General features: G+C 48.2%; 1 protein-coding gene across 2 annotated transcripts; it reads right to left on the bottom strand.

Moving 5' to 3' along the window:
• Window positions 1–212: 212 nt before the first annotated feature.
• On the bottom strand, window positions 213–22864 carry WNT10B (Wnt family member 10B). Of its 2 annotated transcripts, none has more exons than XM_035102859.3 (5): window positions 22662–22864; window positions 21076–21229; window positions 11955–12217; window positions 5891–6225; window positions 213–3366 (listed from the first exon to the last, which is right to left on the bottom strand). In XM_035102859.3, exons 2-5 carry the CDS (start codon window positions 21138–21140, stop codon window positions 2908–2910), a joined length of 1122 nt encoding a protein of 373 aa, XP_034958750.1. In that variant the 5' UTR covers window positions 21141–21229; window positions 22662–22864; the 3' UTR covers window positions 213–2907. The 2 variants fall into 2 exon arrangements, with proteins under 2 accessions (XP_034958750.1, XP_088517322.1); XM_088661196.1 differs by lacking the exon at window positions 22662–22864 and adding an exon at window positions 22010–22158.
• Window positions 22865–26630: the final 3766 nt, after the last annotated feature.

Raw genomic sequence — 26630 nt, 5'->3', positions numbered from 1 at the left:
GCAGCCTAAGAGCACCCTTGTCCATCCTCCTTTCCCAGCCTTGCGCACGTAAAGGATACAAGGGAGGGTATGCAATGTTGCCGTTAACCCTTCCACCCTCATTTGCAAGTAGCCTTCCCTCATTGCCTTAGTGGGTGACAGCTAAATGTAGCAAAGCCCCCATCCCCATAATCTTCTAATTCCAAACAAACCCTTGCACAAGAAAGTAATGCTTTGCTTTAATTTAGGTTTATTGGAAGAATCTCTGAGCATCGGTTCCATCTGGAAAGAAGCATCATCCTGGGGCTGATCTGAGCTGCAACCCTGCAGTGGCCGCGTAGTAAATCACCCCATGGAGCTGGCTGCAGCAAGCGCCTTTCCCTGAGACCAGAGCCAGGGCCTGACAGAAGTTGAGAGGAATTTTGAGAGGTTGTGGTTTGGGTTGGAAGGAGGAGATGTTCTGGCACCGAGACACTGACATACACACATCAAGCTAATTGCAAACACACACACTCCATGCTGATCACATACACTATTATCACATGCGCTTCCCCCACTTACTGGACGTTCATTAGGATGTACCATTAACTCCTGAGGCTCCACATCTGGTTGCACTATTGTAACCAAACTGAAATAATATATGGTCTGCTTATGACACATGCTTGCGTTGACAGTCAGGCTTCCTTTATGTACATTTTGTAACATTTACCTGTAGTAGCAAGTTGCTATCTGTCTTCATGTTACACCAGGGACAGGCTGCAGTCTCTCCCTGCCAGCACCTCGTATTTGCTTGCTCCTTTTCAGGATTTAAGTCAGTCCTTTTGCAAGCTCAAGGAACCACACTGATGCAATTGCTGAGGAGCGCCTGTGCGTTGTGAGCAGTCCTAGGTGCATCCCACTTCAAGCCACAGGCCGTCTGCGGGCTGGATTTAGAAGGCGATTGGGCCAGATCCAGCCCCTGGGCCTTAGTTTGCCTACCCATGGATTAGGAAATGAGATCTGAGTTAGAGGAAGCAACTTGCATGAAAGTCTGGGTTTCAGCACCATCCATTTTGGGACCTAACTTTAGTCCTGTGTATTACTTATCTCCTGTGGGACAAGAAGCTACAGTTAGACCTGGATATGGAATAACTGATTGGTTCAAAATTGGGAAAGGAGTACAACAAGGCTGTATATTGTCTCCCTGCTTATTTAACTTATAAGCAGAATTCATCATGCAAAAGGCTGGACTGGATGAATCCCAAGCCGGATTGCAGGAAGAAATATCAAGAATTTCAGATATGCTGATGATGGCAGAAAGTGAGGAGGATTTAAAGAACCTTTTAATGAAGGTGAAAGAGGAGAGCGCAAAATATGGTCTGAAGTTCAACATTAAAAAAACTAAGATCATGGCCACTGGTCCCATCACCTCCTGGCAAATAGAAGGGGAAGAAATGGAGGCAGTGAGAGATTTTACTCTCTTGGGCTCCATGATCACTGCAGATGGTGACAGCAGTCACGAGTCATGCCGCAGCCTAAGGTAATACTAGCAGAAGAACTGCCATTTTGAAAAAATGTTTTTTAAAAATAAGACAAAGATTAATATTGTCTCTTCCTTTTTTGGAAAAAGTGGGTTTCAAGTTGCAGGACAGGTGTAAAGCTGGCACCTCACCTTGTTTCTAACACAGAGAGGCACATACTCTGCCACATTGCACATCACACCTATAGCATACACAGCAACAGATGTTTATCTCGTTCAATACAGGAAAGCTGCATAGCGAAGGTCACATACAAATATGAACATATTCCATGCCACACACACACACACACGTGTAAATGACTATACCATGGGGGTAACTGCTATTCAAAATTCAGATCCAGTCTAAAATTCAGAGCTTTCTTTTTGGAGTCTGTCTGTTGCAATGGGCCATCTGTTCCTGCTTCCTTGTTCTCAGGAAAAGGTGTGTCCTGGCCCCATGCAGGCTGCTCTCAGACTTCAGAGCCTGACTTTGGAAAATGGACTTCTTGATTCCCTGTAGGGTAAGAAGCTCTCATTCAAATAAATAAATAAATAAATAAATAAAACACACCTCTTTTAGGTTTTGAATTCCAATTGAACTGATTTCGAAAAATTATGATTTGTGGGTTTGTTTGTTTTTTAAATTGCATTAATGTGTCTGTGGATTTGAATTTCTGTGCCTACCTGTGTTCTTAAAGGCATTGGTGTGTTATGGTTTTGTACCTACTTGCCCTCATTCTACCAGGGAACCAGCTGTGGGGACAAGGTTGGAAGGTGGTCAAAAGGTGTTGTTTTACACCAAAGAGGTGCAAGTGAGGAGGGGCAAAAATAACTTTCACCCAGGGCAGCAAAACAAATTGAGCCAGCTACTGCTGACCTGTACCACACACAAAAACCCACAGAGGTCTACAAAACAAATGGACATTGGGCCAGTGGAAAGATGCAGCTCCCCTGGATAATGTTATACCTCCATTAGCCATATGAAATGGCTTCACAAACACACTTCAATAACAGAGCAAAAAACCTGTCATTTTGCTGGTCTTGTTTTTGCTGGGTTGGTTGCCGCTGCTATTCCAAGAGACTGCAAGAGTTGCAGTTGCTTTTGCCTCCTAAAAGGAGAGTCTGAGCTTCTTACGCCTGGGAAAACAGGCCGACGGAAGGCTACAGCCTTCGAAGGAGACTTCCATGCTGGGCTTAGAAATCCATTTGTAAGTGTATTCCACGCTGCAGCAAATCCTTCCTGTCATGGTGTTAGGAGAGGCCCAAGCATGGCATGTTTGGCATGTGGCAGAAGAACCACAGTAAGCATGTTCTGCAGAAGGCCTAGTCTCAGGGGGTGCTGGGCCCCCTGAAACGCGGTGCCATTCAAAAGCAGCTCATTGGCACATGGCGCCAGGCCCTCGCCATGCCGCCCTGCCCCGTGCCTCACGTCACTTGCAGACATTCACCCACTCTGTGGCAGAGCACTCCTCACACTGCACGTGGCAGCACCAGTGGAAGCGGCAGTGGCAGCGCTGGGCATGCACCTCCTGCAGCACATTGTGGCCACGGCCGCAGCACAGGCTGCTGCAGCCGCCGGGCCGGGCGCTGCCCTTGGTGCAAGGGCGGCCATGGGTGCCCGGCGAGCCCAGGCTGGGGTCTGGCTCGCAAAAGTCAGGTGAGGGTTCGTAGAAGATGAGGTGCTTGGCCAGGCGCGAGTGCTGGAGGCGGGGTCGGAAGGCCCCTGAGTTGCTGTTGTGCGGCCACAAGAGTATAGCGTGGTCCATTCGCTCCCTCAGGTGAGAGCCCACATGGCGGAAATCTGGTGCTGCCAACCAGCATGTCCGGAACTGGCAGCTCCCTGAGGGGCCGTGGCATTTACATCTCCGCTGCCTCAGCTCTGACACAACCTGCCAAGGACGGGGTGGGAAAGGGAGAAGAACGAAGCATTAGCTGCAGAAAAACGTAGGGTATTTCTTTGCAGTCCCGCCAACAATTCATGTTTTGCCAGATAGGTGCACCAAGGGGCTGAGGCTCACAGAGCTTTCCTGTAAATTTCCTAGAGAGCACTCTCTGAGATCATTTCCTTTGTGCCCTGACAGGAAGTGTGTGTAGTTCTACAACCTCCTCCCTGCCTCTTCTCCAGCATGCCAGCAATGTGAGAACATCTGCTAACAGGGGTGCCAACTTGAATTGGGAACCCTGCCCTGCATAATTGATCACAGGAGGCGGTGCATACACACCATTTGAATGCCCATCAACTTGTGGGGGCAGCCCCCTCAAATATTTTATTGGGGGGACAAAGCCCCCCTTGGCCCCTAGTAGTTGGCTCCTATGCCTGCTAAGCTCAGACTCCATTTTTAAGTCAGACTTAAATACAACTTATGAATTACTATTTTAAGCTTACCTGAACAAAGTTGCTGTATACGGTATGTTACTCTTCAAGAAACATACTGAGTGAATAAATATTATTTTTACCTTTTGCAAGGCTTTATGGGATGGTTATTTTAAGGGGGAGAAAAGGGGGTAAGGCCAGGAAAATACAGTCTGCCTTAAAGCTTCTCTTTGAGCTGCAAAGGGGTAGCACTCACAAACATGAGGAAGGAAGGTTAATATTTATTTAAAAATCCTCTCCAGCATCTAATCACATCCCAACAGAAGAATGGAGGAGCTTCCTGCTGCAGGGAAAGAGAAGTGACCAGAGACACCAACCAACTCAAATCCAGTGTGATTTCCGATTAAATCTCTGAATCACCACAACAATAACTATTTCATCTACTGTAACTCATTTTCTCTTTTCTCTTTTTTTTGTAGCCAGTGCAACTTGAATGGCTGTAAAACAGGATTAGACAAATTCATGGAGGAGAGAGCTATCAATGGCTACAAGTCATGGTCACTGTGCTTTATCTCCAGCAATGCTTCTGAATACCTAGCTCTACCAGTTGTGTGGGGAGATGGAGGCTGTAGAACAAGTTGCTGGAAACCGCAGGAGGGGAGAGGGCTCTTGTGCTTGAATCCTGCTTGCTGGTTTCCCACAGGCAACTTGCTGGCTGAGCACAGTGAGAACAGAATGCTAGTCTAGATGGGCCACTGGCCTGATCCAGGAGGCTTTTCTCATGTTCTTATGCATTTGTTTCTCTCATGAATCACACAATCACACAACAGCCTTTCAGGATGTCCTGTTGTGGGATTATTGCATCTTCAGGGTAAACAAAGCTCATGATATTTCCATCTCAGAAAATGCATTACTGTATTTCCTATGGGGGGGAGGGGGTTCCCTACCTTCAGGATAGTATAAACTTTATTCTGCTGTTATTCTTACCAATTTAGTTTTGTAAAAAATAAAACTATTTGGTCTTTATGTACAACTTCAGTGCTGAAACATTATGCAAGTGTGTGTGTGTGTGTGTGTGTGTGTGTGCGCGCGCGCGTAGTGGACTAAACATATGTTGCATTTGCCACAGCGACATAGGAATGCCCCTTATCTGCATCCACAGAAAGTCAAGGTTCCAGTGGTGCCCTGCCCTTCAAGTTCTATATTGGAAGTTCTATATTGGAAAGCGTAATGCTGGTCTCAAGGCAAACCTAAAAAAAATGTAGTATAAACACTGACAACTGGGAAACACTGGCCTGCGAGCGCTCCAGCTGGAGAACAGCCTTTACCAAAGGTGTCATGGGCTTTGAAGAAACTCAATCTCAGGACGCAAGGGAGAAACGTGCTAAGAGGAAGGCACACTTGGCAAATCCACATCGTGATCAACTCCCTCCTGGAAACCAATGTCCCCACTGTGGAAGGATGTGTGGATCCAGAATAGGCCTCCACAGTCACTTACGGACCCATTGTTAAAACCGTGTTTATGGAAGACAATCTTACTCGGATACGAGTGATCGCCAAAGAAGATGATGATATTGGATGTTCACGCTGTGAGTCACCCAGACCTTTAGTTCATGCCTATGCCAGGATCCTGCACACTGCAGCCCTCTAGTGCCCACAAGGAGTCTTGGAGAAGAGAACAGGAACAAATCTGGAAACAATACTGAATGCTAATCCTTCCAACTCAAATTTGGTTATTTAAATACAACACACACAGGAAAACAGTGGGATTCCCAGGAGAGCCCACCTGCCAAATGCCAGACTTCACAATGACATTGGGTGACCGAATTTGGCCTGCACAATGACATTGGGTGACCCAGCTGATTGATCCATAATCATGAGCGCTGTAGACTTGCAACATGAATCCTGAGGATGCCACACATTGCACTGCATACCAAATTATGTACTTGCCTGTTTACTGCTGCCAACACAAAAGTGTGCGTAGACCTTCAGGAATCCAGCCCCGCGGGGGACCCTTTCTCTCTGCTAACTCCAGCCCGGCCCCTTAGTTACACCAGATACTCTGGCTAGCAAAACCCTGCCCCAGGGATGCTTCCTACCTTTCTGCCTACGCGATGACTGTGGAGCTGCATCCGTGCGTGAGCATCGCGCGGTTTCCCTCGAGGGTCCAAGAAATGCCGGGCAAATTTCTGGGCATAGTCAAAGTCTGCACTGCAGCCCCCCCACTCCCAGGTGTCCTGGGGGCCAGGCTCCCCCCACAAGGAGGACTTGTCGCGGCTCAGAGTCTGCAGCTGGCTGAGTTTCAGCTTCTGGTTCTCGGTGCCTTGCCTGGCGCAACCACAGCTCTGCAGCTCCCCAAGGCTACAAGCTGTTGCTACTGCATGGGTCACCCCAGCTGCCAGCAGCGAGAAGGCAAAGGCACTTTCCCGGAAGCCTGTGGGGACACATAGGAAGGAAGAGGGTGAGTTGGAGATGCAGCTGGAGGACAGCTGAAATAACCAAGCGAGGAAGCATTTGCAAGGAGACTGGTGGGCGGGGGACAGGGAGAGAAAGGATGCCTGGCTATGTATCTAGCCCTGCACATTTTGGGCATGTGTGTGTCCAACAGTCATGTTGATTGATTGATTTTTGACATTTATATACCACTGACCAACCATGTCCACTGAGAGGTTCACGAATTTAAAATCAGTTACATGCAGATGGAAAACACAATTGATGCAAAAGCTGCACCCTGCACAAAATTACGGTAATGTAAAACCAGCATAAACCCAAATGGAAGCATTAAAAAAGCACTAAAACCCAACTAGGGGAAATGGTTTTTAAAAACTGGTATTTGGTATAGAAGGCCTGGGAGAAAGAGAAAGATCCTGACATAGTTGTCAGGTGAGCCTCATTGGAGAGAGCATTCCACAACCCGGGCTGCAGCACAGAAAAGCTTTTCCAGCAAAGGGATTGACTCATCTCTCGTCTCATTGTGTGACCTCTGAAATCAGGGCTGCCTGTACTCTGCACTACCACTACTGCCATTCCTGCCACACAGACAAATCCAGGACTAAGCTAATCCAGAACTTGGACCAAGATAGACAAATTCTGCATCAGGTACAAATTTACTCAAGCATTCTGCACATAATTGCTAATTTCTCATCATTTCTTTCCCTTATTCATGGGCAGGAAAATAACAGAAACAGCTATGCAGGACACTCCTTCTTTAACCACTAGAATTCCTGCTCAATCCCTCATTGTCTGGCTTATGTGGTTTCCTCAGGTATTACCGACCCAGTTTTAACCCTGCTTTCACAGTCATGAGGGCTAGGAGCTTTACAGAAATGTAAAGTACTACATTTGGACGAAAAAAAGAGAGAAAGGCACAAATACAGGTTAGGAGACACCTGGCTTGAGAGCAGTACATGTGAAAAGGATCTAGGAGTCTTGGTAGACTACAAACTTGACATGAGTCAACAGTGTGATGCAGCAGCTAAAAAAGCAAATGCAATTCTGGGCTGCATCAATAGGAGTATAGCATCTAGATCTAGGGAAGTAATAGTACCACTGTATTCTGCTCTGGTCAGACCTCACCTGGAGTACTGTATCCAGTTCTGGGCACCACAGTTCAAGAAGGATACTGACAAGCTGGAACGTGTTCAGAAGAGGGCAACCAAAATGGTCAAAGGCCTGGAAACAATACCTTATGAGGAATGGCTTAGGGAGCTGGGTATGTTTAGCCTGGAGAAGAGAAGGTTAAGGGGTGATATGATAGCCATGTTCAAATATATAAAAGGATGTCATATAGAAGAGGGTGAAAGGTTGTTTTCTGCTGCTCCAGAGAAGCGGACATAGAGCAATGGATTCAAGCTACAAGAAAGAAGATTCCACCTAAACATTAGGAAGAACTTCCTGACAGTAAGAGCTGTTTGACAGTGATGCTGCCAAGGAGTGTGGTGGAGTCTCCTTCTTTGGAGGTCTTTAAGCGGAGGCTTGACAGCCATCTGTCAGGAATGCTTTGATGGTGTTTCCTGCTTGGCAGGGGGTTGGACTGGATGGCCCTTGTGGTCTCTTCCAGATCTATGATTCTATGATACAGTATGTTTTTTTTTAAAAAAAGCAAAGGGTGCTTCTGGACTGTCGTTGTTTTGGGGTGGGATTTAGTCACACCAGCAAATTCAAGTTGTGCAATTATAGTTGATTGGGAGGTCTTGAGTGGCAGAACTTCTTCTCTAGAAGACTGGACTTTTGGGACATGGCAAGTGATGGGGGAAAGCACTGGAAAATGTGGGATAACAGTTGCTTTGATGCAACATCATCTAACCTTCCCGCAAACAAAACAGAATAAATCCTCATTAAACAGCCATTGTTGTCTAATCTCTAAGCAAACTAATGCTCAATAAACAGATCATCTGGAGGAGTCCAAAAACAGAAAGCAGAGCTTTTCAGGATTAAATTCTGTGCTTGTGCGGTGAGGTCACAGTGTATATAGAGCCATGCTTAGATCAGCTGAGAACATCATCTTAGTAATGCCATTCGTATGCCAAGTTAGAATGTCAGCAGCTACCCAAAACGAGAGAGTGCCCTTCCCTTTCAGACCACCACAAAGGGTTTTTTTTTTCGTGGGTTGGACTGGGATTAAACTGGTTGGGGTTGTGTGTGACCGTGATTTTAGCAACTAACTACTGTGACCATTCACAATCTTTCAGACTGGGCAGGCACACCTTAAAATATCTAATAATTTTAAATTAAATAGGGTTGTGCATGATGATCCTAGAAGTGACATGTTTATGTCACTGTCAGGGCTTTCCCAAAGAACCCTGCAAGGACGGCAGTTTGTCCTGGAGTTGAAAGATGCCTAGCTGTCCCCTCACAGAACTACAATTCCCAAGGTTCCCTGGGGTTATTATAAATAAGTCAACAATCCTAGACATGTCCACGCAGAAGCAAGCACCAGTGGAGTTCAACAGTAAATGTGGGTTGCAGTCCTAGGGTGCTTATAGGCAGTCATGATTCTCAGGCTGGATTCAGTCATACCCCAGCAAATTGTTGTTGTTGTTGCTTAGTCGTTTAGTCGTGTCCGATTCTTCGTGACCCCATGGACCATAGCACGCCAGGCACTCCTGTCTTTCACTGCCTCCCGCATTTTGGTCAAACTCATGTTAGTAGCTTCGAGAACACTGTCCAACCATCTCGTCCTCTGTCGTCCCCTTCTCCTTGTGCCCTCCATCTTCCCCAACATCAGGGTCTTTTCCAAGGATTCTTCTCTTCTCATGAGGTAGCCAAAGTATTGGAGCCTCAGCTTCACGATCTGTCCTTCCAGTGAGCAATCAGGGCTGATTTCCTGAAGAATGGATAGGTTTGATCTTCTTGTAGTCCATGGGACTCTCAAGTGTCTCCTCCAGCACCATAATTCAAAAGCATCAATTCTTCGGCGATCAGCCTTCTTTATGGTCCAGCTCTCACTTCCATACATCACTACTGGGAAAACCATAGCTTTAACTATACAGACCTTTGTAGTCAAATTAAGGCAGCACAATTAAAGCTGATTTGGAGCTTATGCAAAACATATCCGCTTCCCCCAAAATATCAGACTTTTTCCAACAAGAAAAATGACTGTGGGGGGTGGGGAGGATGCACTGGAAAGGGTGGGATTAACACTCACGTGGCACAATCTCCCCACAAACAAATCAGGCTGAGGGCTCATTAAACTGGTCGTCTGGAAGCAATCTTAGATCCTGATCTGTTAAGGTTTAGCACTATTGGTATTTTCTTACAGTCAATGCAGGTTTCTTTTGTAGTGGAGATTAGCCCTCTTTCCTCAAGTGAATTAAGCCTCTTCCTCCTCATCCCATCATCCAGCCCTTCGTCTCCACTAATCCTGATTGACCTTTCCGGTTTGTTTCTTGATCAGCCCAAGCCTTTCTGTTATTGATCCTCACTTTCCTACCACCATCCCATCTGATGCTGCCGGAGATCCTGTTGAGCTGGGCCAAACTCCCACCGCCACTCTCCATGACACATCAGGCCCAGGCGCAGGGCCCAGGCGCAGGGGTTACAGCTTGATGAAGCTCTTGCCTCCCCAGGGGCTCACTTTGATATTGGATTTAAATTTGGAAATGGCTCCTTCAAAGCTGAATTAATCAAAGGGATCCAGAGAACCAAAGAAAGGAGCTCCCGGCCAACTTGCCTCTAGGGTCAGGTGTTGGCCACTACGTCTGCAACCAGGGAAAGGTGCTTGCAGTAGGCTCAAGGGGAAAGAGCCAGGGGTGGTGTGCATGAAGGCAGGCAGGCAGGCAGGCAGGGCAGAGCATGCAGGATCTAGGTTCATGGGGGGTGGGGTGGTTGGGAAGATGCACTCAGATGCTTCCCACTACCCTGCCCCGCCAACCAGGTTACTACCTCCTCCTCCTCCTCCTCCTCCATATCAGCTGCACAGGGAGAGAGGGCAGGCATCAGTATCATCTGCTGTTTACGGTTGCCAATTGTTTGCCTGCTCCAATGGGCAAGTGGCAACGGTGGCTAGGAGCATCAGTCAGAAAACCAGGAGGAGCTCGCTTTCCTTAGTTTTGGCTAAGCCATCTGCTACAAATCACACCTTCACTCAGGTTTGGCACCCAGCTATTAAGTCGTAACAATAAATGTGCCTTAGAGTTAAAAGGTAGGAAGACAGGTGAGCAGCCAGTGGAGAAAGGAGCAGGAATTGGCACAGTGGCAGATGGGAAGGACGTGGCAGGGCAGGACGTGGGGGAATCGGCAGAGTGAAGCAGGCCCAACTCCCTGAGTCCTCATCAAGATAAGAGAGCAGGCAGGCGTTCATTTACTTGGAAAATTTATGAACCTCTTGCTCAGGAAAAGTGATTCAGTGACGATGCCACTCACCTGACTGGCTTGCGCCAATCACTCTGGGGGGCTCCCAACAAAAAATAGCAAAAGCACAACATAACAACACCCACTAACAACTTCTCTGAACATACAAGTAGTGTACACGCCCAATCCTATTTTTAAAACTTGACTAAAAGATGGTTGCTGTTCCTCCTCCTCCTTAGTGGCAGCAGGCTTCAGGAGAAGCCATATTCAGGCATTCAGGTCTAAGCAGCTGTCTGAAGATGCTAGCTCCTCACACCAGCCCTGAGGCAGCCCTGGGAACTGGCTCATTGCCAGGGCTGGCCCTACCATTAGGCAGTGTGAGATGGCCATCTTAGGCGGCAGATGTGGAGATGGACAGCAAGGTCAGGGAGGACAGAACTGCATATGCAGCAGCAGAGCCTGCTATGCTCCAGCGCCCTCCCCTTGAACTAGCCTATTGGCCTCAGGTGTGGGACAGGATAATTAAATGATCCAACTGCACTCAGTGCAGAGATGTAGCAGGATCAGTGCTTTTATTCTAGAAAAAAAATGGTGCTGGTATAATAATTTTCTTCATCATAATAATAATTTATTATTTATACCCCACCCATCTGGCTGGGTTTCCCCAGCCACTCTGGGCGGCTCCCAACAGAATTAAAAGCACAATAGAACATCAAACATTACAACTTTCCTAAACAGGGCTGTCTTCAGATGTCTCCTAAAAGTCTGATAGTTGTTTATTTCCTTGACATCTGATGGGAGGGCCACTACCAAGAAGACCACTCCCCATGAAGTTGTTACAGTAAGTGCCACCCTTTCAACCAGTGTTTTTCTTCTAGAAAAGAAAGGTGCTGGTACCATGTACCCCTGAGTAACCCCAGAAAAAGAGCACAGAGCAGAATCCTCATTCACCGCAGAGGCTGGTTGATGAAACATACAGGGATGCAGCAGGCAGCCTCTTCTATAATTGGGCTCTTCTGGCTCAACCTGCCTTTCACATCCAGTTTATTTCTTTCTTCTGGCATGCTAGCAATGATTTCATGGCGCACCACTGTAATTCTCTGGGCCTTCTTTGGCCCTCTTTGGTCCTGTGACTTGCCAAGCGACAGTGAGGCCTTCTTTGGCTTTCCCACCCTGTTTGGCTCCATTTCTGTTGTCACAAGAGGGGAAAGGGGGCCCTGAGTCAGCTACTAGAGGGAGGTGAAGGAGGATGCAGCAATGATAGCAAGGCATGAATCAAGTTCTGGTTTTATTGCTTACAGACTCAATAAAAGAAGAGGAAAGTGTCAAATCACACCACACGGCAAGCAAGTATCCTCTCAAGCTCCTCACCTCTCTTCAGAACAGCGCTGTTGGGAAGCATGGTGCCACTACTGCTCAAGTCCGAGCAATCCCACCGCCTCTCTTGCAGCTGATGCCGGCATTCGTGGATGGCGAGGTGGACGCCTTGCAGAGCTGAAGCCATGGCTTCTGGGCTGCGGGTGCAGAGTCCAAGTTGGCGCCGGCTCAGCCAGGGGAGGGTCATGCAGATGGTGTTGGGAGTAAGAACAGGTTCAGCCAGCACCCTTGGGCCTAGGAAGTCATGGCCCAGGATCCTGTAGGAGAACAGAGAAATTAAGCAGGAACCTGGCTTTGGGAACAGAAGAGGAGGAGGGAGAGAGGGAGAAAGAGAGAAAGAGAGAAAGAAAGAGGCTACTTACTGCCTCACCCACAGATCATAACAGACAGGAGCTAACACAGTGGGCAAAACAGAATGCTAAACGATGGAGGCTCCATAATTGAGATTGGGTGCCCCTTAGATAAAAGGGCCACCTATCCACCCAGGCATGGAGTAAGCTACACAAGTCCTTGGCTAGACAAAATCAGGTACAATGGCCTAAAAAAACTGGGCAATAGCACAGCATGTCTACAAATTCTCTGGGCCTATGTCCATCACTAGCACCAGATGTAGAAGCTGGAGCTGGAGTCAACAATGGAAGTGGAGCAAAGAGACCACAGCATTAAGAAGCTCTGAAGAGAGCTATGAACGCAGCAAAGTCCAGAGGAGACTGGAGGACTTATATAGCCATTGTCTCTACTGGTCCTCTGCAGGGTCATTCTCCCTCCTCCTGGGCAGATCCTTCCTTCTGAGTAGACCCTTTGGGTCAGAGTTGTCTGGAAGCCAAACAGGCTCCTGTGACTTTGGCTTTCCCATCAGCTTCGCAGCCTTCCTTTGTACCCAAGGCTTAAAGGATGGTAGGAGAAAACTGCAGAGAAAGGCAAGGCTCAGGATGAGGTCATGGAGTGGGGATGTGTGGGGGCAGGATGTGTCCAGGTGAGGCATCTCAGAGATGGGGCTCTAAAGGCTGTCTTTGGATTGGTTTCTCTGTGTCTGCAGTGGGAATGGGGTGCTGTGTGGGAGCCCCATCATGCCTCTTCCTCCAAGGAGGTCTCTCCAAGGTCTGGATCAGCCAGGATCTCAGTTCCATGCGTCTCTGCAGGAATGCAGGGTAGAGGAGACCTCTGTGCAAAATTCTGTGGACACCACCAGAAATTTGGGGGTGCCACCATATCTGTATCTATCCCCTGAATCATTCAGATCCATTCCTTTTCTATCACCTTCGGATATATAGCTTCCAACTGAGAGCTGGGAATGAAGTTAAATTGTTCTCCCCCCCCCCTGCATTGAATTATGTCTGCTATTCCCCCTCCCTGTCCGCTCTCTGACCCATTGAAAACCTCTTTCTTCCCAGCCAGATGCAGAAGAATCCACCTTAGCCCCTAGGACTTGAATCTTTGCACTACAACCTCTCAATTTCATTCCATTCTCCGGTGAGGTGGGAGGGAGGGAGAGAGGGAATGACTAGGAAGCACAACTCCTATGTCTTTGCTTAACCTTACAGGTCCCACTTCTCAAGCAGAATCGGGGCCAATGCATTCCATCATACACGTGTGCAGGGTTGTACAAAAGCCTTGTGGCAATCCAGCCCAGGTCTATCGCCTGAGGGAGAGATCAGTGCACCTGGGTGGGCGAGTATCCAGGGGGAAATTCCCTGCCTGCCCCCCACCCCCCTCACTGGCAACAGATGAAAGCCAGGTTGAAGATCAAAAGCATCACCCTGCGGCTCAGCACCCAAAGAGGGGGTGGGGGTGGGGTGGAGGGAGATGTTCCCCTGACAGAAGCAGAGGAGCCCCTCCCAGATCTAACGCAGGCCGGTGTCTCCGTGGCAACAGAAGGAGGAGCAGGAATATGGCAGACACAGACATGTCGATGTGGGAAAGGGAAATAGAGCCAAGTTTCCTGGTCAGAAGGGGCCACCATAGCAACCACCCAGTGGAGAGGGGACATCCTCAGGACAATTTCACGTCCAGCTCCAGCTAGTTCTCCCTGCTGACACAGAGAGATCAGTGGCAGTCCCTCCTATCACACACCCTCTCCCAAAACATTACCCCAGACAAACATCAAGCATTTTTCACGACAAGCCCCACAGGGAAGGAGTTTTCCATCAGTGGGGCACTTGTCTTAGGGCCTCTCAGCACAAGAGGACCAAACCAGCCCCTAAGGGCCCATGTTAGATCCTTTGGGCATTCTATCATCTATCTAGAATAGAATAGAATAGAAAATATAGAATAATTTATTGGCCAAGTATCAACCATACCTGGAATTTTGCTTCAACTACATTGCAATGTAAAGAAAAGAAAAAAGTACCTCATACAACCACTATTCCCCTCACAATACAACAGCACAGCAAAAAAGACCCCCTACCACCAACTGGCTTCCCTCCCACCCACAACTACAGATTCAACAATTTGATGGAACAAGGAAAAAAAGCTATTCCTGTGCCTAGACATTTTTGTATTTGGAGTCCTGTACCGATGTCCGGATGGGAGTTCTACAAATGATGACCAGGATGCGAAGGGTCTACAGCAATTCTCTCTGCTCTCTTCCTGACTCGAGTGGCATAAAGTGTCTCTATTTGAGGCACACTAACACCAATTCCCCTCTCTGCAGTTCTTACTGCTCGTTGGAGCCTCTTCTTGTCCAGCTTAGAGGCTGTACCATACCAGACAGTGATGGAATTACAGAGGACAGTTTCAATAGTACCGCTATAAAATTGGACCAGCGATTCTTGGGGCAGATTAAATTTCCTTAGTAGTCGCAAGAAATACAATCTCTGGTGTACCTTTGTAATCATAATATTGATATTATCTGACCAATTCAATTTTTGAGAGATCATAGAGCCCAAGAACTAAAAGGACTCTACCACTACAACCATGTTACCAAGAAAGGAGATTGGCGACAAGATGAAAGGATGCCTTCTAAAATCAATTATCATTTCCACTGTCTTTGGGGCATTTAGCACCAAGTTGTTCCTGCTGCACCACAAAACAAGATGATCTACTTCCCGCCTATATGCAGATTCATCTGCCTCCTGGATGAGCCCAATGACTGTAGTATCACCCGCAAATTTGTGTATAGAGAAAACAGCAGTGGGGAAAGCACACACCCCTGGGGAGCACCTGTACTGATGGTACTATTTCTTGATGTATTTTCCCCCAGCCTCACCTGCTGCCTCCTGTCCGTTAGAAAGTTGTATATCCATTGACAAACAGAAGCAGGTACTGTACATTAAGCTGGAGTAATTTAGAAACCAATTTGGATGGAACAATGGTATTAAAAGCTGAGTTAAAATCCACAAACAAAACTCGCACGTAACCCCGTGGGGAGTCCAGATGTTGCAAGATGTAATGCATTGCCATGTTGACCGTATCATCCACTGACCTATTAGCTCAATAAGCAAATTGCAAAGGATTCAGCGCCAGGTCGGTAGTATCCTTCAAATAGGCCAACACTAATCTTTCAAAAAGGGATGTGGGTGGCTCTGTGGGTTAAACCACAGTGCCTAGGGCTTGCTGATCAGAAGGTCGGCGGTTCGAATCCCCGTGACGGGGTGAGCTCCTGTTGCTCAGTCCCAGCTCCTGCCAACCTAGCAGTTCGAAAGCACGTCAAAGTGCAAGTAGATAAATAGGAACCGCTACAGCGGGAAGGTAAACGGTGTTTCCATGCGCTGCTCTGGTTCGCCAGAAGTGGCTTTGTCATGCTGGCCACATGACCTGGAAGCTGTACGCCGGCTCCCTTGGCCAATAACACGAGATAAGCACCGCAACCCCAGAGTCGGTCACAACTGGACCTAATGGTTAGGGGTCCCTTTACCTTTACCTTTAATCTTTCAAAGACTTTCATTACTACAGATGTTAGAGCAACCGGTCTGTAATCGTTCATCCCACTAATATCAGATTTCTTAGGTACCGGAATGATAATAGAATGTTTAAAGCATGAAGGAACCCAACACAGCTCCAATGAATAGTTAAATATCTGTGTAAGGATCGGGGCCAATTGTACTGCACAGGCTTCACAGTTTTTTTCTTATCTAACTAACTACCGTAACTAACTAACTACAGTAACTATCTAATCATACACTGAACAGAAATATGGGAGTCAAACATTACAGAATGTTCTCCCTATACAATTGATTTTGTCATCCATGTGTGCAGGGTTTTCACACTAAGGCCTTGTGGCTGTCAAATGCATCCAGTTTATGGTGCTCAGAGGGACATTCTTTTGAACCTGTGAATCCTTCCTTCCTTTATACCAACAAGAACCACTACTGCAGCTTAGAGACCAACTCGGCAATCCTGTGCATGTTTACTCAGAAGTAAGTCCCACTGTGTTCAATGAGGCATAGCATCCCAAGTGAAGTGGGCATGGGACTGCAACCTGGTGGAAAGGCCCATTAAACAACAGCATAGTTTACTTAAGATTGTGCTGGGCTGCTGCAATAATGTGCATAAAGGTAAAGGAAAAGGGACCCCTGACCATTAGGTCCAGTCGTGACCGACTTGGGTTTTTTTTTTAATAATATAATCTTTATTAAGTTTTCTACATTAACAATAATACACATCATTTCCTTCATAATTATTTCAAATTCATATTTACACCGCGAATTCCGCAAAGGACAAAAAAAAAGAACAAAAAGAAAAAGAGAAAAAGAGAAAAGGAAAAAAGGAAAAGGAAAAGAGAAAAGAGAAAAAAAGGGGGGAAAGGGGATTATTTACCCCCTTTCAAATGTATATTCCCATATTATTGTTCATTGGCTTCCCTTCTTCTGCTGCTTTTTATTTTCATCGTTTCATTTTTATTTTCATTCAGCAGGGGAAACACAGCCCAGAATAAGTAAGGAGGTAGTACAAGAATACTTGGCTAGTTTAGATGTATTCAAGTCTCCAGGGCCAGATGAACTACATCCAAGAGTATTAAAAGAACTGGCAGAGGTGATTTCAGAACCACTGGCAATAATCTTTGAAAATTCCTGGAGAACAGGCGAAGTTCCAGCAGACTGGAGGAGGGCAAATGTTGTCCCTATTTTCAAAAAGGAGAAAAGAGAGGACCCAAACAATTACCGCCCAGTCAGCCTGACATCAATACCAGGAAAGATTCTAGAGCAGATCTAGAGCAGATCTAGAGCAGATCTAGAGCAGATCATTAAGCAAACAGTCTGTGAGCACCTAGAAAGAAACTCTGTGATCACTAAAAGTCAGCATGGGTTCCTGAAAAATAAGTCATGTCAGACTAATCTGATCTCATTTTTTGACAGAATTACAAGCCTGGTAGATGAAGGGAACGCTGTGGATGTAGCCTATCTTGATTTCAGCAAGGCCTTTGACAAGGTGCCCCATGATATTCTTGTAAAGAAGCTGGTAAAATGTGGGCTAGACAATGCTACCAGTCAGTGGATTTGTAGCTGGCTTACTGACCGAACCCAAAGGGTGCTCATCAATGGCTCCTCCTCATCCTGGAGAGTAGTGACTAGTGGGGTGCCACAGGGTTCTGTCTTGGGCCCAGTCTTGTTCAACATCTTTATCAATGACTTGGATGATGGGCTTGAGGGAATCCTGAGCAAGTTTGCAGATGACACCAAATTGGGAGGGGTGGCTAACACCCCAGAGGACAGGATCACACTTCAGAATGACCTTAACAGATTAGACAACTGGGCCAAAGCAAACAAGATGAATTTTAACAAGGAGAAATGTAAAGTACTACACTTGGGCAAAAAAAATGAAAGGCACAAATACAGGATGGGAGACACCTGGCTTGAGAGCAGTACATGTGAAAAGGATCTAGGAGTCTTGGTAGACCACAAACTTGACATGAGTCAGCAGTGTGATGCAGCAGCTAAAAAAGCCAATGCAATTCTGGGCTGCATCAATAGGAGTATAGCATCTAGATCAAGGGAAGTAATAGTACCACTGTATTCTGCTCTGGTCAGACCTCACCTGGAGTCCTGTGTCCAGTTCTGGGCACCACAGTTCAAGAAGGATACTGATAAGCTGGAACGTGTCCAGAAGAGGGCAACCAAAATGGTCAAAGGCCTGGAAACGATGCCTTATGAGGAACGGCTTAGGGAGCTGGGTATGTTTAGCCTGGAGAAGAGAAGGTTAAGGGGTGATATGATAACCATGTTCAAATATATAAAAGGATGTCATATAAAGGAGGGAGAAAGGTTGTTTTCTGCTGCTCCAGAGAAGCGGACACGGAGCAACGGATTCAAACTACCGGTACAAGAAAGAAAATTCCACCTAAACATTAGGAAGAACTTCCTGACAGTAAGAGCTGCTCGGCAGTGGAATTTGCTGCCAAGGAGTGTGGTGGAGTCTCCTTCTTTGGAGGTCTTTAAGCAGAGGCTTGACAGCCATCTGTCAGGAATGCTTTGATGGTGTTTCCTGCTTGGCAGGGGGTTGGACTGGATGGCCCTTGTGGTCTCTTCCAACTCTATGATTCTATGATTCTATGATTCTATGATTTGGTGCTGTATCCATCATTTTCCAAATGTAAATTTTACCTCATCTTTTTACAAATACAATTTGTATAAATGTATACAATTTTCTGTTACATAATTTTATAATGCAATAAAGTCTTTACAACTCTTTTTTTTGTTATAATCATAAATCTCTTAATTTACCTGTTCCATATTGACTTTAATGATTCGTGAAGCGGTAATTGTCTATAATTTTTCTAACTAGTCTGATCACACAATTTATCAATGTATTTCATAAATTTACTCCATTCTTTCAAAAAGGGTTTATTCCCTTGGCACCTGATCCTTGGGGGTTGTGGTGCCAAGGGCTGATGGGAGCTGGAGTCCAGCAAGACCTGAAAGGACACAGCTTCCCTGCCCTGGTTTTACATATTGCCTGTAGTGGCATGGGAGCTGTTCCCAAGCCACTCCGGGAATCCATAAAGCTTCCACCCATGTTACACAACATGCCAATGACACACCACCCAAGAAGGCAGGCGTTGCTGGCATGTTATGTCAGCGTACACTTTATGTCTATATGCTGCTGTGTCAGTGCGAGCACAGCCCTCAGTCCGCGTACACATCTGATAAAGCAAGGCTACAAAAATGCAAACCGCGATGAATCAGTTTCCAAAGGGCTGCGATACCATCTCCTTTTGTGAACATGAAGCGTCCTCAAAGCATCTGAGCATAAGAACATAAGAGCAGCCCCGCTGGATCCAGGCCAAAGGCCTCTCTAGTCCAGCACTCGGTTCCCACGCAGTTCAACCAGACACCCCTGAGAAGGCTACAAGCAGAACATGGCTGCAATGGTCCTCTCCCACTTAAGTTCCCCATCAGGACTCAGAGGCATTAAGAGCCTTATCCTCCATGAATCTCTCTAATCCTCTTTCAAAGTTGCAAACCACTTTGAGATTCCCCCCTCTTAAAACTATAAACAGTATAGAAATATTGTTGTTATTATTATTATTGCCATCCAAATTGGTGGTCATCCCTACCTCGTGTGGTCAAGATGGGGATAGCCCATTAGCACTACCCCCACAGAGGAAGAAACTCTCATTCCACCCACGTGTCCATTCGTTCAGCTACTGTCCAGCTGAGACCCTCCAGCACATATTAGCATAAGCTTGTACTTAGCCCCTTGCCTGGTCATCTACAATAAGTAAAAAAATGCCTGCAGGTAATGACTCTCTCACACCCCACCTAGACTCTTGGAGGCTTAGAAGATACCTGTGCCACCTCTGAAGCACAGGCCACAGTGCCTAGCACTCCTTGCCTCTCTTCTAGCTCCTGAGTTGTAAGCCCTCAATCTGCAAGAGAAAAAGAACTGAGCTTGCGCTTTGAACAGATGAAGCTGCCTCACATCTAACCATATCATTGGCCCACTTAACCCAGTTCTGTTTACTCTGATGGGCAGCAGCTCTCTAGGGCAGGGCCACCTGCTATTGAACCACACCTCCCATCATTCCCTGACCACCAGCTGTGCTGGCATCCAAAAACATCCAGAGATTCACATTTCCCCCATCCCACCCTGTCCAAAGGTTTTGTGAAAGGGGTCTTTGTGAATTCTGCTATCTCAAACCCCTGGAGATGCTAGGGTCTGAGCCTGGGAGGGACCCAGCGCATGCAATGTCATGTGTTTCATAACTGAATTATCTTGCCTCCCTTGGCTCAACCTCAGGTATGTGGCTGGACTACAACTCCTATCATCCCTGATCAAAGGCCATGCTGGCTGGAGCTGAAGGGAGTTGGAAGTCCAAAAGCATCAATAGGCCCACATGTTCCTCACCTCCAGTCTAGCTTGGGCAATGCTGCTATGGCATCTATTTTAACCAACTTAATACCTAAGTTGGTATTAAATCTAGTGAAAGCTAGCATTAACTTGCATATAAAAACACACAGCACACATTCTTGCTGTGGATTAATCTTGGTCCCATACACAGAGCTAGTTTGCATGTAATACTGAGCCTAACTATGTCTTAGTGTGAATATGCAGGCGTGCAAACTCTGTTTGTAGTTTGGCTTAGCATTACGTGCGGAACCAGCTCATAATCACAAACAATCCCTGCAGACCATCATTAACTCATCCTGAGCTACTGGTCTTCAGCTAGTGGGCTGTGCCATGATCCAAGCTGGGTCACAACAGGAGCAGGATCCTCACACAAATAGATGGCATATAAGAAATGGGTCCCCAAATGCATGAGCCAAAAAGGGTGAAGAGACATGTTGTCAGCAAAATCAGAAATGTGTTCCAGGAGTTCCGCCTACATCTTCCCTCAGTTTTAACCCTCTAAACTCACTGCTTTCGTGGGAAATCCAGGCATCACATTTTAAAAATCCAGTGAGAAAGCAAGGACAGAGGAAGCTGACTGGGGAGAGGCTACAGCTGTACAGTTTGTCCTTGGCATCTTGCTTTCTGCGCACTGATGTAGTAATGAAGAACCAACCCCAATGCTAACTGGGCAGATAAATGCCCTTCCACACCATGGGCCCTCATTGGCCCCACATAATCACACCAGTGCCATTCTCCTGGCTGTTCAGTATCCCCAGCAGGACAGGGGCAGTACAGTAATTTCTGTGGCAGCTCCATTCCCACCACACCTCAGTGAAGCACTTACCCTCTCCAAAGGCAGAGGCAGGCGGCAAAGACATAAGTGGCCACACAGGGGCTCATTGGAGCCATGCCGAGCTGTGACTGGGCTGCTCTCTAGTTTGGCTGGAGGTCCCCCTCTCCCTCATGGCCCTCCCAAGCGGGGCAGAAGGAGGAAGGTTCTGGAATAAGAAGAGACAGTTAGTAAGTGGGGTGGGGAGTGGGCAGGGGGAAGCAAGCCAATAACCCTTTCCCAACATCCTCCTGACTCCTGATTCCCTTGGAGGAATAAGGGGTCATTTCCCCAGCCCCTGACTCCTTCGCCTACCCCAAAATATGAGCCGAATCATGGCCTCCCCATAGTTTAAAGCGTTTTTTAAATGGCAACAGCTAAGGGGATCAATACAAAAAGTAAATAGGCTGCCCATGTGAGCCCAGCTCCTGACAGAAGCTCCCTCAATTTGTTTGATGCAAGGTCTGTCATCTCCATCCCACCCACCGCAATCAGGTTTCAAGGGCTACGCTGGGTATGAACTTGTGAGGAGGAAGAGCGGCCTGCGGTTATAGGACGCTATATAAATTCAATTAGTAATAATAATAATAGCAGCACAGGCCAGACAGCACAGAGAAGCTCAAGCTTCAGCAGTTCCTTTCCTCCCACAAAGATACCATCAATTCCTTCCTGCAGCTGGAGAGGCAAGCCTGTTCAAAACACACACCCATTGACAACGGGGCACTGACCTAGGACTGCCTAAAGCCCCCTTGCCCCCTCCAGTGTGAAAGAGTGGCAGAAATCCAATACTGTACTCCATTATGGAGAAAGAGCACTATCAGTTGAATTTCTGCCTGTCTGGCCGTAATTAAAGATACAGGTGAAGGCAGGGATGGTAAAGCTACGTTGAATCTAGCGGCATGGCTTCAAACACAGCTCAGGTTCCCCCCCCCCGTCCCCCCCAGCAGACCTGCCTTCACGGAACCGAGGAGTCCGCGCTCCCGTCCCAAGGGAACAGGCTGGAGAGCGCGCCCTCGTTCTTCTCCGCCTGGTTCTCTAGCGCAGCGCCTGCCCCAAGCTCAGCTCACCGTCGCAGCCGGGAACCCCCTCCCCTCTCGCTCGCTCATCTACCTGCCCCTTCTCCCTCTCTCTCTCTCTTTCTCTCTCTCCGCGGCCTGGGCGAGGTTTTCCCCTCCCCATCCGGGGGCAGCTGAAGCCGGGAAGCAGCTGTTCAGTTCGGGTGCGGTCCCAGTGCCCACACCCACGGGCGTGAACGCTAGCCCGCCGTGGGTCCCACGGGCAGCACGCGGCGCCTCTCTTCTCCCCAGGCGCAAAGCGCAGACCCCACCTTCTCCCGCAGCTCCTCCGGTGACCAGGAGACAACCCGCCCGCACCCCGCCGCCTTCCCAACGGAAAGAACCCAGGCGTCCTGGCGCCCCAAACCCCGATCCCGTCTCCCCATAGCGATTGGATCCCAACCACTGGATCCCAGCCTCTCCCTGCTTTCAAGCCTCTACAGGTCGATAGATTAGAGCAGAGGAAAGTTTCTGTTCGGTTCTTTTTCTTCCCTCTCCTTCCTTCGCCCCCCCTCACCCGCCCTTCTTTCTCGTTCCTCCTCTAACCTGGCTTGCTTGCCTTTTTTTCTCCCTCCCTCCGTCCGGACGATCCGCTCCGGCGCTTCTGCTGCGAGGTTTCATGTCTCCACTCCCCTTTTCCTAGCAGGCTCCGCTGCCGTCCCTCCTGCCCCGGGAGTCCCAGCCCCACACGCACGATCGCGTGGGTCGGCCTCGCTTCCTCCCCACCTTTTCCTGTGGGCGGGTGGGAAATCGCGCGGGAGGAAAGAGAGCTCCAAAGGCCATCTAGTCCAGCACACACCCCGCACGCGGGGAGCGCGCACAGCCTCAAGGCAGAGCGACGCACCCGCCCCTCCAAGCTAGCCCCCGTGTGTTACGAAGAGGAGAGAGCAGATGCATCTCCCCAAAATTAGGAACCGGGCGCGTTCGGGACTCTAGCCAGTCTTCAAAGATAAGCCCTGGAAAGGTTGCAGCATTGCAGCAATAAAACTGATAGCCTCTGTGCAAAGCTAAGCAGGGTCCGGTATGGTTTCAAATTGGATGGGACACCGTGTGTTGAGATTCCTGCATTACAGGGGGTTGGTTGGACTAGATGACCCTAGGGATCCCTTCCAACGCTACAATTCTGTAGTTTTGTGCTTTAGGATTCTGCAATTCCTCTTCCCTAAACACAGGAAAGCCCTTCAGAAATTGCCGGACTGCGACTCCCACTATCCCTCACCATTGCCAATGTTGGCTGGGACTGATGGGAATTGGAGTGCCAACGCTGTGAAGCGGGAACTCTGTCTCTAGAGAGCCCAATGCCCCACAACTGAATGGGTATCCCTTTCATAAATGCTCCATGCACGACACTTAAGTTAACTGCAACCCCGTTATATTCTTGGAAGAATGTTACCTATGGTCCCTCCCAATTAGCCCCATGGGAGGAGAGGCAGCATCGATTGGCCTGGAGAAATTTAATTTGATTGTTGGCCAAGGCAAGCATTTAAACCCTTATCTTCGCTCCCGCAATGCTGTACTGGTATAGAGTTGTTGCAAAGTCGTTCATCAAGCTGGGCGCTCCTTCTCAGATTCAATTGCATTGCTGCACGATGAACTTAGCCTTTCTTTAGCGCGTTGTGCCGGGTGGTGCGTGGACTCTGAGCAGGCGGAAGTGCTGCTGAGCCAGTCGGTAGCGTAAATTAGAAGGTGCGCCACGCAGCGAGCGAGCGCCCCAAAGGCGGGTTGGTTCCGAGGCCACGTCGGATAATAGCAGCCCGATGCGATGCAGAAATTGCGAGCCCAACTCTAAATAAGATGGGGCTGCTGCATGTCGGGTGCACTGCCTTGCAGAGAGCAAGCATGCACAGTTTGCGCTTAAATTGCAAGACACTTGGACAGGATGCCTCGTGCCTGTGTTGCATGACCTTCCTTGGCTCGCTTAGGCTCCCTTTACTTACCCTTCGAATTATTGCACGGGCTGCAGGCCGCTCAAAGCTGGAAATCGCTAATGGGGAGGAAAAGGCGGCGATCTCCTCTCCCACCCTTCCCTCCAGGCATAAATCAGACCTGCACAGACCAACTCCCACCTATAGGACTTCGCACACAATCCAGCCCCCGTGTTGCAGTATTAGATTATGGGGCCTATAGAGTGAGCAAACCGGGATGGCTGCGCAAGCCAGCAGGCGCCCTAAGTAAGAGGAGCATTTTGCACAGCGGGGTTTGGAGTGTGTGTGTGTGTGTGTGTGTGTGTGTGTGTGTGTGTGTGTGTGAGAGAGAGAGAGAGGCTACAGCACCACCACCAGCTGGCATAGCTGCCAAGTTATCCCTTTTTTAAAGGGATTTTCCCTTATGCTGAATAGGCTTCCTCGCGAGAAAAGGGAAAACTTGGCAGCTATGCCAGCTGGACTCATGTTCTCCGAGCCCTGCAGCCTGGCGGGGTTGCTGCTTGCAGTTGCTTCCATCACAGGACACTCCCAAGTTTCCAGTCCGCTGGATGCCCGCCGCTTCCTTCCCGACCCCACGCGCGGCTCCGCGATACTGCCAGGGAAGCCGCCCAGCGAGCCCAACTCGCGTGCAAGAGAGGGACTTTCCAGGGTGGGCTTTGCCTGTGCCCGTTCCCGGGAGCCGGGACCTTCCCTGACTGCAGGGGCGGCGCACTAGGCACTTCGATGCAATTGCATTTGCACAGCTCGCAGCGGTTCCTTCCTCCCTCGCGTCCGCCCTTCTTTCTTTCTCCCCGCCCGTTTATCTTGGCTGCAGGGGACGATTATGTATGAGTCAGTCGGAGGGGAAGGTGAGGCGCTGAGGGTGGGATTGAACGGCGGACGGGCTATCCCTCTCTCCGGGGGTGGGTGGGTGGGGGTGACCACCAGGCTTTGGGCGCCAGGCCTGCTGGTCTCGGGTTCTATTTCCGTCTCTGGGAGGAAGATGACTGAGGTCTAGAGGGTTAGAAGTTGAACATGAGGCTGGGAACGAGCCAACACGTCCTCAGCTCTTTCCTTTGCTCTGGGAGAGAGATGGACTGGGTTTCAGAAAGGAAGGCTCAGCTCTGAATCCTCGCCAGCCAGGACTCCGAGTCTAGAGAACCTGTTTTGGAAGCTGGGGGGTGGGTGGACATGAGAAGAGTGCTGTGAAGAATGTGCAGAGTGCATTCTCGCACCACAACAAAAAGCCACTAGGTTGAAATTTGCACGTTCACTGCCCCCACCCCTGGGTTGTCACACGATGTTGTGATGGCCATTAAATGGTTTGGTGGGTGGACACTGGAGCCAAGGTAGGTCTATCAGGGTCTCCCAATACTTACATTATATGGAGCATCCATGTTCAGAGGCAGTCTACCACTGTGGGGACAGCTGCTACCTTGACGTGCTACCTGTGGGGCTTCTCAGAGACATCTAGCTGGCCGTTGTGGGAAAGGATGCTGGACCAGGGGGCTTGTCCATATGACCTATTATTGAGCTTTCACCCTGAGTTGCTTGCACAATACTTATTGTGGAGGTTTGATTAGATCCTGTCTTTACTGAACGTTTGTTCTGGTTTGTTTGTGGGACAGTTATATGGCAAGGAGCATTTGTCCTGCTTTCATCCTGATTTCCATGTGCACTGTTTATATATCATTCATTCATTCCACATTACTCAGCACATTTCCCATTCACTTTCCTAACCTCTCAATTTTTTTTTTTAGAAAAACAAAAAGCAACAGAGCCTTTAAACCTATTTTAAGGGCACAAAGCTAACTTTTCCAGTAGGTCAAGGGTCAGTAAACTTTTTCAGCAGGGGACCGGTCCACTGTCCCTCAGACCTTGTAGGAGGCCGGACTATGTTTTGGAGGGGGGGAAATGAACAAATTCCTATGCCCCACAAATAACCCAGAGGGGCATTTTAAATAAAAGCACACATTCTACTCATGTAAAAACACGCTGATTCCCGGACTATCCGTGGGCCGGATTGGGATGGATCCGGCCCCCGGGCCTTAGTTTGCCTACCCATGCAGTAGGTTCCTTGAATCCCTCCTGCAAAATACAGTCTGGAAGTGCCAGACGTTGATCTGATCCCACAGGGCTCTTTTTATATATGTGTATATATAATGTTTGATTATTTCTGTAGCACCATCAATGCACATGACATTTTAATGCAATGTACCCTCACAGAGAAATTCATCCAAATTTCATTCAGTTTCTTCTGTTCTGGAAAAGCGTCTCTTTCTTCTGCCAGAAACAGGGCCAAAAACAAGTGTGGCAATCTTAACAGCCATCACTTATCTGATGTTTGGGATAAGGGTGTGTACTTTCTAGAGAAACGTAGCCTGGCCATCTCGTTTTTGCAGTTTAAAACACTGTTGAGGGTGGTGGAACATCAGCTACCAACCTTGAGACAGATGTAATGGGTTCTGGGGAGAGAGAGAGAGAGCAGAAGATTTCTGCTTCATAAGGACACCCTGGTTGCATTCTGTGCCAATGAATCTGAAATGACTACCAGGCTGCAGCAAAAACAGCAAGTGTTTTGTTTTTTATTGGGTGCTTTCATGGGGCAGAG

Source organism: Zootoca vivipara, chromosome 2, assembly GCF_965207765.1.
Source record: "Zootoca vivipara chromosome 2, rZooViv2.hap1.1, whole genome shotgun sequence".
NCBI lineage: Eukaryota > Metazoa > Chordata > Lepidosauria > Squamata > Lacertidae > Zootoca > Zootoca vivipara.
This window is presented reverse-complemented; position numbering and strand designations above follow the sequence as displayed.